This window comes from Orbicella franksi, chromosome 4 (genome assembly GCF_964199315.1).
Source record: "Orbicella franksi chromosome 4, jaOrbFran1.1, whole genome shotgun sequence".
NCBI lineage: Eukaryota > Metazoa > Cnidaria > Anthozoa > Scleractinia > Merulinidae > Orbicella > Orbicella franksi.
The window spans coordinates 9,425,032-9,441,911 of NC_138148.1; the positions used below are offsets into that span (position 1 = coordinate 9,425,032).

General features: G+C 41.5%; 2 protein-coding genes across 2 annotated transcripts; one reads left to right on the forward strand and one right to left on the reverse strand.

Annotated features, from left to right (window-relative positions):
- Positions 1-1,215: 1,215 nt before the first annotated feature.
- LOC145483330 (monocarboxylate transporter 10-like) lies at positions 1,216-9,685 on the reverse strand. Its single transcript, XM_081461825.1, has 5 exons — positions 9,504-9,685; positions 6,937-7,508; positions 5,770-6,139; positions 2,596-4,571; positions 1,216-1,300 (listed from the first exon to the last, which is right to left on the reverse strand). The coding sequence occupies exons 1-4, from the start codon at positions 9,673-9,675 to the stop codon at positions 4,234-4,236; spliced, it is 1,452 nt and encodes a 483-aa protein (XP_081317951.1). The 5' UTR covers positions 9,676-9,685; the 3' UTR covers positions 1,216-1,300; positions 2,596-4,233.
- Positions 9,686-9,938: 253 nt separating this feature from the next.
- Positions 9,939-16,879, forward strand: LOC145483351 (monocarboxylate transporter 10-like). Its single transcript, XM_081461853.1, has 4 exons — positions 9,939-10,139; positions 13,069-13,664; positions 14,748-15,117; positions 15,715-16,879. Exons 1-4 carry the CDS (start codon positions 9,956-9,958, stop codon positions 15,900-15,902), a joined length of 1,338 nt encoding a protein of 445 aa, XP_081317979.1. The 5' UTR covers positions 9,939-9,955; the 3' UTR covers positions 15,903-16,879.
- Position 16,880: the final 1 nt, after the last annotated feature.

Sequence of the window (16,880 nt, forward strand, 5' to 3'; positions counted from 1 at the left end):
AAGCTCTGTATTTTGCGATCAGTCATATATTCAATATTATTTAAAACTGGATCATTGGATAATGCAATTCGAGAGTTTTCATTGGCTTAGCCATCATGGTAAGCGCAAGCGTGATTTTTGCGGGCGTTTATTATTTTTATTTCAGTTTAGTTTTATCGATTTTGGGAGCGTTTTTGATAAAACAATTATTCCACTCGTGCTTGTTGGTTATGAAATGATTATAGCCATCTCATATCCAACGCGCTCTTGGAATAATTGTTCATATAATCTAGTAGCTGCTTTGAAGTCCTAAGATGTATACACAGGCAGCCCAAGCTCTCTCTATGAACCACACAAGCAACACAATATGGCATCGAATTATGAGGGTTTATATGGGATTTTCTACAAGATATCCATGGAGGTAGTTAAGAGTGAAAATTCTCAATAAAACTGGTCTACCTTATTCCATACGTGTGTTGTTTGCTCCTGGTGTGGTTATTTTACCGACTGAACTTGATTTAAGCGACTTGTTTGAATTCCGAGTTTCCCTTTATAAAGAGAGGACAAGGCGAAACACCTCAGTCGGAACAGCCTGTCGAACGAAGTCAAAAATCCCAGGCTAAAATGTACCCACGGCCACAAATCCACCGCACAATTCAAGGGCAAAGGTTGATGTTTCATTTCAATCCTCTAGCCACACAATCGCAGCCCTGCGAGCGACGCCAGGCGGCTCTTCGTGTCCCCAGTGAAACGATAAAACTATGGAAGAGCTCCTTGTCGGTTGATCCGCGACCCAACGACCGTTGAAATCGGCTTGGTAACCTCGTCATGTTGGCAAACCAAGACTCGCGGGGGTACTAGACCGTAATTTGTAGCTAAACTTCATATAGTAGTTTTATAATAGTTTTAAAGGGAAACTCGGAATTCAAACAAGTCGCTTAAATCAAGTTCAGTCGGTAAAATAACCACACCAGGAGCAAACAACACACGTATGGAATAAGGTAGACCAGTTTCATTGAGAATTTTCACTCTTAACTACCTCCATGGATATCTTGTAGAAAATCCCATATAAACCCTCATAATTCGATGCCATATTGTGTTGCTTGTGTGGTTCATAGAGAGAGCTTGGGCTGCCTGTGATGTATATAACTAAAAAGATGAGAATGCTAAAAAGCGGCTCCATGTTGCAACAAAAAGAAGGTGTAACAAAAAAGACACCTTTTATTTCATTCATTCATTAAAATAATTTTTGTATCTATAAGAAATAAATTCATTTAATTTATAAACAGGTAATTACAGTCGAACCTGTATTATAACGGTTCTCTATTAAGGGACCGTTCATTTTTTATGAGGGAGAGGGGGCTGGTGGGATTTGGGAAGCACCATTTAAAAATCGCATGACCCCCCCTCAGCTTACCAATTTTTTCACGTGGCCCCCCCTTATAGCGGTCATTTTTTGGGATGACCCCCCCCCAAAAAAAAAATTGAACAAACAATATTTAGATTTCAACTTTTTTAATATTTCTCTATTATCCCCCTACTTCACGTTTTGTGCTCACTGAAGACAATATTTACAATCCCTATACTACAGAGAGCTGTTGTTTGAAAAACAAATCAAACGAAAGAGAAGTCAATTTCGGATCTCCTAGTTATGGCTCGCCCTGAGCGTGTGGCATTTGGCCTCTCACTGGCATCTCCCTCATCTGAATTGATGAATGCCCACAGTTTTAATGTAAAACAGATCAAATGTATAGAAGCTAAGTTGACGAAGGTCACGCAGGACATGGAAGCACTAGAAAATAAGAGCAATTATAACAGCATATTCAAGGGCATACTCAAACATGCACAGCACATCAACAAAAGGAGAAGGAAAAAAGAAAACCGCAGAAAGTCAAATGCAAGAAAGAGGAAGCGGACTGAAAACAACGTCCAACGAGTTTATGGAATCTGTGTTGGAAACCCGCTAGGAAATGATCTTCCACAATGCCTTGTGTACCCTCCTAGAACGGCCGTCCCGGAAGGGTGTATTAAAGTTGAGGATGTTGCCACGACGTTATTTAGAAGAGATGGGCCATACATCGCACAGCTCTTGGAAGGGAATTATTTCACCAATGCTGCAAGAAGCAGAATCACCACCAACCTTGAGCAGGAAGTCAGAGATTATGTCTACACCTTCATGTACCCTGAAGAGTACACTCTGACGGAAAGCATTGCTGCTTCTTGCAGCATCGGTGAAAGAGACTCCCATAGCAGCACAAGCGGCGACGAAGAACTCGACGACAGCGAAGATGAAGATGAGTGCCAGTGAAAGTTGCATTCGAAAATAACAGTGTTAAATACTTCTTTTCAGTAGCTACAAATGCTTTTTTGTCGCCAAACGTTTTTTTAAAGCGGAAGGAAAGTTTGTAATAAATTTGTATCCTGCCTTCTATGTTTATTCTATAGCAATTTTTTTGATATTCAAACATTATGCCATTTTAAAGTTTTACTAAAATATTTCACGGGACCCCCCCTTTTTCCCTTATTTTTTTGGGATGGCCCCCCCTCGAAAGCCATTTTTTTTTGCATGCCCCCCCCCAAATCCCACCAGCCCCCCCTCCCTCATAAAAAATGAACGGTCCCTAAGAGGCCACCCTCTATTAAGCGGCCGGTTTTCAAAGTCCCGATTTTTCGCTCATACAGATGCTGTATTTGTTACTTTATTAGGCGGCCAACTCTATTAAGCGGCCGCGGCCACCCTGTAGCAGTCCAATGTTTGTCTTTCTTTGTTATGTTTACCTGTATTTAGCGGCCACCTTTAACGGGAAACTAAGCCACATGTCATTTTATGTAGTATTTTGTTGTGTTTAAAGCGCGATCCATCATCACTATAAAGAAATAACATTTACAAAGCTACTGTAAGCTGATAATCGGCCGTTTAGTATCGTTAAAGTTTTCCAGATGTCCGCAATGCGCTGAAGTACAGTACCATATCACGAACAACGCCAAGTGAGTCTTTTTTAGTGATCCTGTATTAAGCGGCTAGTTCCTCAAGTCCCAAGGGTGGTCTTACATACAGGTTCGACTGTGCTATAATTTAGCCACAAGTAACCACAAGTCGTTACTATGCCACAAATAGCAGTTGTAATAAATTAGTAATGAATAAATTAAAATCTTCAAGATCTTGCATCTATTTATTAATAATTTTTATAATTTTTGATTTGCAAACTTTTTTTGCGTTTGAACTGCGCTTCAATCCTTACAACTCTAAGCTGGAGTTAGCGATTCTCCTGACTGATTTCCGTGCGTCTTACTAGATTTAGGTTCCGAGAATTTCGTCGTGCGTCAGGACAAAAGGGAGCTTAAGCATCGACTTCGACGCAGTGGACGACGCCAAGTCAAAAATGAATTTATATTTTACCAGCGAAATTCGCGCTTGTCTAGATTTGTTCAGTACGCCAGTGGCTCTAAAAACGTGCTCAGGCTAAATATGCAATGACAGCGTTCAATTGCAGATGGAAATACGAAAAATCAACCCTCCTCTTTCGCGTTCTTCAGACTACGCAGAACTTGGTCATTTCACGTTCCTGTTTTGCAGACGACGGTTAAGAAATGTACAAAGGTTTATAACGCACGCGCACAGCTATTGTTTTGCTCATTAAACCTTTTGTTTGGTGATGTTCTCGTTGCCGTCATCGTGGTGGTTTGCTTAAGTTCCCTACTCTCTCCAGACAACGCAGAATTTGGTCATTTCACGTCGTTGTTTAGCAGAGCACACATGACTGAAAATGCATGTTCAAAACTATTGTTCTTCCAGAGTTAACCACGAGTTTGCAGATGAAATCTTTACGTATGCGGCCATTCAAATAAAAACGTCTTAGCAGAACTGATTTTGGACCAATTAGCGAAAGGAGTGGAGGAAGAAGATTCAGGCGCCTCAATGTTACCAGCATCCGCCATTTTGGAAAATTGCGGCCTTGGTGATATGACATTACTAGAGCATATTTTTCAAGTGGAAAATCACTGAACTCAGTGATGGTTCAAGGAAACAGCAAAGAAAACACAGGGCTTAGCCAAAAAAATATGAATATTCTAAATTCTCCAAATTCTCTAAATATCATATTTTCTTAATATCTATGAAACTTCTTTAAATATCCCAAAAAAATATCCACATATCTGAAGAAAGGCCTAAACACTTTCAAGGGGTGCTGTTACGTTTTGGAATATTTTTAAAATTAAAATTTGGGATTATGTTCAGCTGTTTACAGTTGTAGTCTAGAGAGTGATGGGGCTAAACGGACTTTCAACGGCGCACATATAAGAAACAGGTCTCTTGGATGAGACGCGGACCAATGTCGTCCTTATAGGATCACGCGATTCCAACTCTATGTGATAAGTTATTTTCGATGGATCCTTGCTTTTAGATGTGCTGCCTGTCGCTGGCACATTCTCATCTTTGTCCATCAATTCTTCAAGGTATGCCACATGATTGTCGCTGTCGTTTTTGCGTTCAACACACCGAAGAACAAAAGGAATAAAAGAAGCAAAGGTTGCAACAGTTCCAGCCATCAGAAACGCGGCCACGTAGTTCCCAAACTTGTCTGCCATGTAACCTGGGTTAAGCAAACCATAATGAGTCTGTCATTGTTTTAGTTAGAGCCTAGGTATACCATCGTTGCTGTGGCAACAGGTTTATGAGATGTTAAAATGTTCTAATTGCCATTAGGAAATAATTCGACGTAGCAGCTCTATTTATTATTTATTTATTTATTTATTATTTACTTATTTATTTTTTTATTTTTATTTTTTTTGAGAGAGAGAGAGAGAAAAAACTCAAAGGCGCGAGGGCACTTGTTAAGACGGTGGTGTGTAAACCGAAAGAGGCATCTTTCGCTTGAAGGATATTGTGATCTCGCATGGAATTAACCGTCGAGACACTTAGAGGACCACCAGTTACTTCAGTACCTTTTGAACTATCTGTAGTTTATTAAACTAAGGGTGCTCTCCTTTGGGGTGATCTGGATCTGGATCAGTGATCCAAGATCACTCGGATCATAATGCATCAAAAGAACCGATGAATCTACTCTGGTCACTGGTTGATGGGCTCCTTTGGTGCACCATGATCTGAATGATCTTGGATCATTGATCCTGACATGGATCATCCCAAAGGATCGCACTTTAACTTTCCGTGGTATATATGTGATCTTTCGCCTCTTATCCGATCTCGTCACCAGAGCCCACAGGTTTTCGGTGAGTATATAGTGACCAACTGCGCGCCTAACGATTTTTTGCAGTGGTTAAAAGCACCGTGGCCACTGAGTTCCAGATTGAGATTGGCATCTGTCAATTTGTAGGCATTCTGGAAGAGGTAGGACCCTGGTCTCAAAAAGTTTGCACTTTTTTTCTACTGAAGCGATAATAACTCCACGGTTCACCACGGCTCAAATTTGCGGCAATAGCCAAGGAAAAGATAAACTACTGGGGCCAGAGGATCCAGCCCGCGTATCAACTAACTGGGCTTTGCTACCAAGTTTCTGTACGTCTTTCTCTCAAGTTTTCACGATCATTTCATTTCGGTCCCGTATCTGAGATGAACGACTTTTTCCTCAACCTCGATCCCTGGCTCTCTCTCTCCTTGGCCACCCTTGTTGTTGAGGAGAGAGAACCTGGTATCGAGGTTGCTTTTTCGCTCGGATCACGTGGCTCCAAAATGATGAACCGTGGCGAAACATTGAGGTCTAGGAACTAGGCAAGGGGCTGTGGACTCCCATTCCTTCCCTTAGCGTAACATCTAGAAATAAACCGACTAACCTGACAGAGGTGGGCTACAAACGATAAAAATACCAGCAGACATCATGCAGAACCCGAGACAAACAGCTCGTTGAGACACCTGAACGGACCTGAAAAGCACAATAATGAATGTTGACACCATCAATCCATCCGCTACACTGAACACCACGACCACCGCTGCCAGAGAGGCGTAGGTCTTTGCCTGTAAGAAGAGAATCGTGCTGGCACCCATAACAAATACCGCTGCCTGGTAAAGGAAGAGTGAGTTGACACGTTTGATGTCGCAGAGGCAGCCTGCACCGAGACGGCCAACCGCCGCAAAAACTCCAATAAACAAGAAAAGTGTGGAGCTCTTGTCGGCTGGAATTTCAAGATCATCGCAATGCTTTATCTAAGAAAAACAAGAAGGAAAATGTGTTGACGCTAACACAAATGACATGCGCTCTATTCTCACCGGGGTCACATGTGGGTTCATCCGTGAGTGGTTTTAATTCCTCCCTGGATACCTCTTGTGTTTCTCCGAATATTCCAGTTATTTTTCACCTCCTCAAGAAGCAGCATCTCCAATTAGCGATTAGATGCCCGGGCAACATGTCTTTCGCAAAACTTAACAAGGGACCCTGGCCATGCCCTTTACCCGCCCCCCCCCCTCCTCTTCCCGTCCACAAACCAGGTAATCTTGATAACAGAACCCATAACCAAGAACTGAGACGACCGAGCCTTCCCAAGGAAAAGAAATCTGCAACCTCCTTTTCCTAGGAACTGTTTAATTTAGCCTAGCCATGTGGGCTCCGTGATCCATGTGAGCGTGATCTTTCTCTTTTTTCATTCATAGAACTTTGCAGTGACATCAAATAAAATATAAGCAGAGAAAGAGAATTTTATATCACGAAATCATCAAAAGTTACATTGCGGAGGCGAGGTGGCCTCATGATTAGTACGCACGATTCCGGATCGAGCGATCTGGGTTTGAGTCATAGCCAGGGACATTATTGTGTTGTGTTCTTGGGTGAGAACGTAATGCTGGCGGTAACCTTACGATGGACTAGCATTCCATCTAGGGAGGGGAGGAGTAGAAATACTTCTGGTCGCTTCACACCACAGAAACTGGGATAAGTTCCGGCTGCGTGCGCCACTGAATATATGGGCTTGAATGGGCCTGGGGTGAAAATGTTAAGGGGCACTCACCAGATGTACATAAGGAACCATACGTGAGAAGTTACTGAGTCCACCCACGGCCAATAACACTAGAAATATCGGGTTCTTCCATATAGAGAAATCACAACTGAATTTCCCGTGGTTCTTCTTGCCTTGATTCGACGTGGTAGTCGGTTCTTGATTACCATGGTTTATAAGGCATCCTGTCAACGATGAAAGACCTAAAACACCCGAGAATATAAGAAACGTTTTCCTCCAGTCGAACACACCTACCAACACCTGTAAAACAGGGCCACATATCATTGTTCCCAGGCCCTGGCCGGCTGTCACGAACCCAAGAGCGACGGATCTTCTCTTGCTGAAATATTGGGTTATAATCATCGGCGCAGAAATGTAAACGAACGTATTACCAACACCGAAGAGTATACTAAAGGCCAAGTAAAGAACTATGATGTTTGGAGCCACAGAGCCGAGCGCTAGAGCAACAGAACAAGTTAAGCAACCAGTGAAGGTGGCCAGACGGCATCCAAATCGGTTGACGAACACACCAATGGCAGGACCGAGGAACAGAAATGTTGCCAAGGTAACAGAGCTCACCCATGCTATAAAGATGATAGGCATTAAAAATATAAGAAATAACTCGGACACTGTCTAACTATTGTGCTTTGGACCGTGCGGTACGTAGCTAAATTGAAAAGACTGCCTGTTTGATGTACATGTGTTGCGTGACGGAATGGTAGGGTCCAGGCATAGGCGTACGAGCTGGGGGGAGGGGGCTGCAGCCCCACCTCCCCCCTCCAGCTACGAATATTATGTTATTTTTCGGGCAAAACGCTCATGATTACTTTTTATAGAATGTTTTCTTTTAATGAGTTTTAGCTAGATTTTACTCAGATTGAGACTGTTGTTAGAGCATCTTTGTTTGACTGAGTATGCAAGCTTTGAATATAACTATTTTTGGAATTATAGCAGTTTCATTAGATGTGGGAATAGGCCTTTTGCAGCTAAGCCATCACGTGACCTACTTTTCATAAGATTATGGGCTATGCCAGAAATGGAAAAAGCATGTCGAAAATATCAAAATGGCCAAGTTTGAGGCCACCATCATCAGAGAATGAGATTTTATCACGGTCTGAATTTTTGAAAGAATAAGAAGATTTGTACGCAAAAAGTTGTTGGAGAGCAAGACCTTGCTCTCCAGCAACATTTTCCATACAAATCCTCTAAATTTTCCGAAAATTCAAACTGTTATAAACTTATTCGTTCATTCCTGGGGCCTCAAACTTGGCCATTTTGGTATTTTCGATGCGCTATAGCCCATAAGTTATACCCCATAATACAAAAATTTTTTTAGAAAAAATTTGGTCACGTGACCCCAGCTGCAAAGGGCCTATTGTGAACATTTTTGTTTTTCATGCAATTTGAGTGCGTTTGCAGCCCGATTTCAACAATCACGCACAAATCCCGTGCAAGATATTGGGGATTATTCAAATCCGTGCAATGCATTCGAGACAGTCGATATTTAGGCACTGCAAATCTCGTAAGGAGATTACTTTTCCGACCCTCTTAGGCCTCGTCCATGCATACTCTGCCGGAGGAATTTGAAAACGAAGGTTTCATTCTGAAAACGCATTTAAAAAATGTTTCCCGTCCACACCACGCTGGAGAAATTTGAAAATGCAACAATCACCGTTCATTTTGGATTTGTGTTCAAGAAAAGCTTGGACGGGAAAATCACATGATTATCATGATGCCACAATAAAGCGGAAAACCGGCGTTTCCAAACTCCTCCGGTTTGAAGGGCGTTTTTCGAAAAGCTCCGTTTTCGTGACGGATTAGTGTGGACGTGACGGTACGCTGCGTTCTCAGATTTCTCCGGCGCAGCGTAGACGGCGCCTTATACTTAAGACTATACTTCTGACCAGTCTAGTCTCAACAGTTTCTAGCATTCTACGGAAATGTTCATATTACTCGTCAGCTATAAGAATGCTGCCGGTACCGAAGGCTAATTATAACTGAATGGTGGTGTACATTTTCGATAGAGCTCCGGAAACAGGAGTAAGAACCGACCACAAGCAGAGTTAAGCTATTTCCGCAACATCTCTGGTTTCGCACAAAATTTGAAAAATTTGAAAAAAATATAATTGAAAAAAAAAAAATGAAAAGAAAAAATAAAAGATTTATACGTTGCGCGATATCAGCACTGAGTAATATTTGTTGTTAACGGACAAAAGAAAACGAAATAGCCTGTTAGGTCGATATTTGCATTAGGAAGAAAGCTATTGTTTAATTGAGCATAACTTATCATTTTGCCACCAGCTCGGACTCGGAAGTTTGGTTGTGTATTATCAAGAGTACTGAACAAGCTTCTGATTTCAAACAAATAAAAAAAAAAACAACACACGTATATAGACAGTATAAGGGCATAGTTACAAAACGAAAGTCGTGGAACCGGCAGACAGAAAATTTTAATCGTCCAACGGATTTATCATTAGATATTCGCGTTCGTTCATTATAAGCTTAAAACTTTTAAAGAAATACTTACACTACCACAGCAAAACAACATACAAGCTATTTCGATGAATATTTTAGCTTACCTGCTTTCTCGCGGTTTTCCTTGAAAGAGTCCATGAAAACTGGTAACAGTACACCGAGTGCAAAGGTAAATCCAATCGTCAAGATCATACAAGTTGTCGCACAGAAACAAATAAACCACGACCAAAGGCTGTCTTGCTTGTAAGAAGAAATATTAATGCAACAAAAAACCATTGTTAGCAGTTTCAACCTGTGCTTTACCAAAGTAGTGGCTGGTTTTCCGAATATAAAACGCTTTAACGGGCCATCATCCGGCTGTGTGCGTTGTATCTCTACATCGCATCCTTGTGTTCAAATAAATCTTTTTTTTTTTCATGCCCGTCACGCAACAATCATTTGGTATCGTGACATTTTCAATGCTAGTTTTCAGTCTGTCTCGGTCAAAACGGCTGGACAATCGTTCTGAAGACAAAAACTTTTATGGTTCGGGTCATGAGAGCCAGAGTAGTTGACGATGTTGTTCTCCTTGACTCAAAATGACCCCAATCACCCTCGACGTAAGCGGGACAGTGGCTGGTCTTATCTCGTTTGTGGTTGCGCTACCCTTTGTCAGACTATCAACATGGGACTTGCAACAAGCTTTGGTGTTCTTTTTCCAGTGATCATTAAGAGGTTTAACTCCAGCAGGCAAGAAACAGGTATGAACAACTGAGGTTACCATTTTGATCAGCCCTCAACTGAGGGACGGTAATCATCCTACTACTAGGTGATCCTAGTCCCAGGAAAGGTCCTGGGAAACAATGAAGTAGTCTCTTAACGTCCGGTTCCGAATCTTAACTACAGAGTATAACCATTACATAATCAGTGTGAGCCGAGGCCGGCAGAAAGAATGTCTTGTTCAGGATTGTAAAGCAAGAAAAACGGAAAATCCTTCTGTTAACGTATGTGCAGCGAAGGGAATTGATGAGGAGTATTTTTTTTCCTTGTCCTTTTGTGCGCATTTTTATTAAGCGAGCGCCATCTTGGATTCAAACTCGGAGATGGCTTGGAGAGAGAGAGAGACCAAAAGGCGTCTTAGGGAGTAAGACTGAAACTTAAATTGGACCAAAGGGGAGAGGGAGGGGAAGGAAAAACACGTCTGGCGGCAGTCATTGTTTGTTTGAGAAACGGCATTCATCCCCCAAGAGGATCTGATTGGTGCTGTGTGGAGCTAATAGATTGATGCCTGCCAATAAACTGTAAATCGATTTTCTTTCTTCTTTTCTGAAGCACTTCGTGGGCCAACATAAGCACACCTCGATTCGAGAGTGATTATAGGTATTACCTTGGGGGACCTCCTTCCATGTTGAAGGTGTTCACCAGGACATGCTGATGGACACTCTGGGTGTAATTTTTGGCCTCACTTCCCTGAACAGGGTGTAAATAATTTAAATTGTGATTGTTAGCATTGTCCTGAATGTGATGTAAGCTACAACATAAGCCATTGTTCCTCAGAGGCCCTTGCGCCATGCCATGTGCTCACAGCCATGTTGCTCGATTTAATGTGTTGTTGTTGTTGCGTTCAGCTCTGTCTCATACTCACCCATTTAGCTGCACATTGCACCGAAGAGGATCTAACCCTGTGGTTACACAATTGCCACCAATAAATGTGATCTATACAGTAATCAGCAATCAGTAAACAGAGACTTTTGCCAGTCTTTAGCAAGTCATCTGTTGACATCTGAGGTTATTTGTAGCGAAGTATGGTAATTGATCCAACATTATCACCTTCTGAGACAGAGATTTTTCTGTGGCAGTCTCATGGCTCTGGAATAAAAACTTCCAGATAAGATTAAGGACATGCAGTTACTCAGAAACTTCTTTTAAATCACTACTTTAAACATATAGACTGTTTCACCAGATATAAAGATATCAATGACTCAGTTTTTTATATATAAATTATATTTTATACAATGTAGTTGCTTTAGAGACATAGCTTAGGTTTAAAATTGTTTAGCTTTTATATATTAAAACTGATTTTAACATGCATAGGATTTTGTAGTCGTAAAAGCATTGAGACCCCAGTTTCACGGGTTCTTAAGAATATAATCATAACAAAAGCAGCCCATCAAGGGGGACCTGACAGAATTGAGAATTAAAATTGAAGGGTTTCGTGCAAAAAGGGCGTATGCGACATTTTGGGCCAATTTTAATTTTTTGCAGGATCGAGCTAATTTTTGGCAGACTGAGTTGTTTTGATATGAAAAGCATCGTTGCGTAATTGTTTTTGTTGATTTGCGCTTCGTTTTCGAGAAATAACGCGTGCAAAAAAACTCAGTTTTCCAAGGGTATCTTTTGGAGATCTTTTGTTGAGCAAAAAACAAAAGAAACCTTTGTTTTGCTAAAGGATGAAGTCACCGAAGCATGGTATTTGTCGCTAGTTTTATTATTCATATAATTACGCAACTCTCTTACTGTTGCTTCCTTAGCGCAAGCGAATAAGGCGCTGAACTGGCCAGATGCGAGTTTGTTTTGTCATGATACTGGTGGGATACCAGGTTGGTCAATTTTTTTTCCGGTCTATTTCTCTACTTCTTTCAAAAATCAAAACATCTATGTAAAAAAAACCATGCTGTCGAAGCTGGTAAAAGTAACCGTTTAAGTTTGTGCCGCATCAAAATCCACCTTGGAAGGATTCGCTCCAAAAGATGCCGCTCAGAAAACTGAGGGTTTTTTTTGCATACGTTATTTCTCGAAAACGAAGTGCAAATCAACAAAAACAATTACGCAACAATGCTTTTCATGTCAAAACAACTCAGTCTGCCAAAAATTAGCTCGATCCTGCAAAAAATAAAAATTGGCCCAAAATGTCACATATGCCCTTTTTGCACGAAACCCTTCAATTCTGGCAGGAAGCTCCCCTTTCAATGCAAAGGGCAAACTTTTACCTTTGCTTTAGGGTCTGTTCTTTTTTGTATGAGTTAAGGGGGAGAACTGGTGGGATTCAGTGGGGGGTGACCCAAAAAATATTCTTTGTAAGGGGAATGGTCACTCACATAATAATTTTACCATTACGTGCATTGTCACATCTATAAAAGTGCAGAAATATATAGCATTTCTGAAGTTCTAGAAATCTACATTTTCTCACAGTAAGATGCCCCTGCCCCACCTTCTTCTTTGTCATTTTACGGAAAGTTTCAACACAGCCCCAGCAATTATTTGTTTGCAAACACAGTCAACCCCACTAACGAGCATGCCCCCAAAACAGTTAATTAGTACCATAATCACTATCACTTAAAACTACAACTTTATCTGTTATGAAGTTTACTTGGTTAAGTTAATTTTACTTATCATTTTTCTTAGGGTTGGGGGGGGGGGGGGGCAGTGTGGGGTTGTCTTAACAATTTAGGATCATGAGGGGGTCCAGGGTCTTGCACTATTGGCATCATAACACTATGTTGTGATGATGATGGAGGTCCAGGGTTAAAAATTTCTGATAAATAGGGTTGTTGTGATATCTTGCAGGGCCCATCTATTAAATCCCACCAGCCACTTCCCCCTAACCCCGCAAAAATGAATGGTCCTTAGTCTTGGAAGTAGACAGTAAAATATTACACCGTTGCTAATCACTTCTTTCTCTCTCTACAGCTTGGATAGGCTCACTGCAATCATTTCTTATTTTCTTTGCCAGTCCTGTGGCTGGTCGCATGTCAGAGAAATTTAGCTGTCGTTATGTCAGCATGATTGGAGCTGTGACATCAGCAATTGGACTTGTTTTATCATCATTTGCTAACAGCATCATCATTCACTACCTCACATATGGTTTACTGTTTGGTTTTGGTTCTAGTTGCATTCGCACATCAAGTTTCCTTGTGGTTGCAAAATATTTCGACAAAAGGCGACCATTTGCCACAGGGATACTAACATCTGGTGCTGGCCTGGGTTTGTTTGTATTAGCACCAGTTGTTCGAGCTTTGTTGGACAATTTCAGTTTAGACAACACTTTCAGATTCCTGGCAGGAGTTGCCTTTGTGGGTGGGATTCCAGCATTAACATTTGATCCTAATGTGGAGCTAGACAATCCAAATAACTCCAACTCACAGCTGGAAGAAGAGGGCTCTCGCAAAGAAAGAAAAACTAAGATCATAGTGGACTGTTCAGTATGGACAGTGCCTGCATTCACTGTCTTTGCTTTGGCCTTAGCGATGGATCGTTTTGGAGGCGCTATCACTCGTATGCACCTGGCAAGTAAATAAGCAGCAGATCAAGTAATGCGGTAAAGGGCCGTGGTGGATGAAGCGAAGGTGTGAAGGGACGGGACGTGACCCTGTTTTGCTTCAATCAGGAGGTTGGGTGAGGGTTGGAGGGGGCAGCCGCATCTTTGGATCCACCAAAGCGAATTGAAATTATCCTTATGTCAACCTCGTTTCCAGGCTTTCTCTCCTTGGCCAAAGGAGAATGCCTGGGAACGAGTTTGTCCTAATGGTTGGTCACGTCAGTAACATCAGAGGCCTCTATAAGCTAATCTTGGCGCATTATCTACAAGGGAAACTGGGTGGCGTAAATAATTAGGGCGGTGGAATCCGAAGCGAGCAGACAAAGTTCAAACCCGGGACCATGGTGGTTTGTTCTTGGGTAAGAGACGTTACTCTCACAATGTCTCTCTTTACCCAGGTGTGTAAATGGGTACCGGTGAATTGTTGGGAAACTTGACAGATTGCCGAGGAGTAATCTGTGATGGACTAGCATGCTATCCAGGGGAAGTAACGGGATCTCAACTTGAGAAGCAACTAACCACTAAACAGTATTGCTAAATTCGAGATAAATATGTCTGTCTGTCTGTCTCTAGACTACCCGTGTATGCTAGACCATCGCAGCTTACATGAAATAAACGTGTCGCCCCTTTTTCCCTTATCGTTCGAGCGTGACACGAACAAACACACGAAATGAAAACGGGCACGCGCGCTTTCTCACCCTCGCTACACGTTTTCTGGGAAATTCCTGAAGAAAACGTGTAGCGAGGGTGAGAAAGCGCGCGTGCCCGTTTTCATTTCGTGTGTTTGTTCGTGTCACGCTCGAACGATAAGGGAAAGAGGGGCGACACGTTTATGTCAGGTAAGCTGCGATGGTCTAGCATACACGGGGAGTCTAGAGACAGACAGACATGATTTTATGTTATCTCAAATTTAGCAATACTGTTTAGTGGTTAGTTGCTTCATGCCAGAGAAACAGTACAAACCTGAGCTGTTTTGGTGGCAGCTTATGGTACAATGTAAAGCCCGTAGAAATGTTTCCTTTAATCTGATGTATCATTCTTTGACTGTCAGGTGAAATATTCAGAAGAACAGGGCATCTCTCCCGACAATTCTGCAAAATTACTGATGTTCTATGGTCTTTCCTCGTGCATCGCAAGATTATTAGCAGGACGTGTGTGCGATCTAACATGGGTCAACCCTCACTATGTCTTTCAAGTTGGTAACTTCATTGCAGCTCTATCTATCATTTTTGCCCCTTTGGCCCGGAGTTATATTCATTTTCTTGTATGCAGTTTGTTTTTTGGTGTGGGAGCTGGTATTAGCATCTCCACAAGCAACCTGATATTTTTGACTTGTGTCGATGAGCGGAGGAGGGCATCCGCTTTTGGTCTGGCGAGCTGTTTGGCTTCTTTTTCCGTACTTTCATCTCCCCCGTTGGCCGGTAAGTTTATTTACGTTACATATAACTGCTCATCAAAGCTTTCCTCATCCCTGTGAGTCCTAAACTGAAAACAGGTAATGGGATGACGTAATGCTAGGCCTGCTTGACTGGCGTAAAACTGAACTGAACTGCTGTGAAAATTTCAACAAACTAACGCGCGGTTTTCAACCAAGTTTCGTAAAACCAAAACCACTTTGGTCAGTCACAAGAACCCAGGTCATCAATCGGTCCAGTCAAATCTCCAGGCAGATACACGTAGCTGGCGCGAAACGCGGGAAACTGATGTGCGTGTAATTGCAAGTCACGACTGGTTTTGTTTTATCATCTCATTGGTTGAGAAAGTGGCGTGAACCTCGTTTTAACCAATCATTAAGCATAGAAAAGGAAAACCAATGCCAATGCAATTACTTTCGTTCCTCAAGTAAAAACCGTTCAAAACTTCCACTCGCGTGTTTCTACAAGTCCATAGAAACACGGAAATTGTTTGCTATTTCTTATACAACTAGTGCCAGTTTTGTATTTCTACAGAGTTTTGGCTTTGCTTTCTTCAAGTTTCTCGGTTTTTTTCCTTATATATGAAATTTGTTCTCCCCCAAGGTTTTCTCGCCGATACGTTAGAATCCTATGCGCCTTCGTTTTATTTGGCCGGCGGTGTGCTTCTCCTCTGTGCGGTCCTTCCATTTGTCCTGCTCTGTATTAAAGTCAAGAACAGAAACGATGAAAGTGATCAGGAGATGATAGCTATGGAAGAGGATGGTCAAATTCAGAATGTTTCTGCTTGCTAGGACTCAGAAACGCTGGCTCTGTAGAAGAACGCGTTATAGTTACATATTCATACATGGAACTTTAATAGTAATAGTATTTGAAAATTGTGTATTTACCTACTTGCCCTGAAGATGGCCTAGTCGTTCGGTGTTTCTTTTTACTATTTAACCTTTTTAGCCTTGTAAATAGAAATTATTTTTAAAATCAAGGCGAATATTATGGACAATAGTATTTGAAATTTAAACAGCGCAATTTTCATCTTAATGATCATATGTGCGTCACAAAATATCGTTAAAAACTCAAAAAAACAAAGAAGTGTTCTTCAAAAATATCGTGTAGAAAAAAACCCGGGTAAGACCCATGAACGTGCAAAATGAACGCCGCTGAAATCCTCGATACAAACCAAAAATTAGCTCTTAGGATCAAAAAACTACATGGCTCTTTAACATAAACGTCTTGTGATCAACTGTTGCAACAGGCCTGTTCTCTCAATTTTCAGTCCTTCGTAGTTTTGCTATCACCCTTTCTACAGCACGCGCGACACAGGCATCTACAAGCCAGTCTTATCACCTTGACAACCATGGTAGCTATAGCAACAATAAAAGCGATGACGTCAAGTAAGCAATACTGATACCAAGGGTTGTTGAGCACTTGATCTCCAAGTACTAAAATGTGCCCAAGGTGTCAAACATTTTATAGATAAAAACTAGAACACTACATGGACATAGTTTGGGTTTTCCTATGAAATACACAGTAACGGTTTTTGTTTATGATATGAGAATGCCTAAAACTTGACCGGAAAGTAGGACTTACTTGTATACCATGTCCTTTCTTAGCAAAATTAATTTTTTTTTCAATGAAGAATAAGCTCCTCGAGTTAAATTGTCATTACTTAACAGAGGCCTGTTGCCACTTCAATAAAGTTGCAACAGTAAAAAAAGGCATAAAAAAACATTTTACTTTTTACTAAAATAACACCTGCACACTACTATAAATGT

Bases quoted from the DNA above. Each gene is read 5' to 3' on its own strand.
- LOC145483330 (XM_081461825.1), bottom strand. From the start codon at position 9,675: ATGGTTTTTTGTTGCATTAATATTTCTTCTTACAAGCAAGACAGCCTT. The intron at 7,509-9,503 runs GTAAGCTAAAAT...TCATCTTTATAG, and splicing joins GGAAAACCGCGAGAAAGCAG to CATGGGTGAGCTCTGTTACC. The intron at 4,572-5,769 runs GTTAGTCGGTTT...TGCTTAACCCAG, and splicing joins TTGTAGCCCACCTCTGTCAG to GTTACATGGCAGACAAGTTT.
- LOC145483351 (XM_081461853.1), top strand. From the start codon at position 9,956: ATGTTGTTCTCCTTGACTCAAAATGACCCCAATCACCCTCGACGTAAG. The intron at 10,140-13,068 runs GTATGAACAACT...CTCTCTCTACAG, and splicing joins CTCCAGCAGGCAAGAAACAG to CTTGGATAGGCTCACTGCAA. The intron at 13,665-14,747 runs GCAAGTAAATAA...TTTGACTGTCAG, and splicing joins CTATCACTCGTATGCACCTG to GTGAAATATTCAGAAGAACA.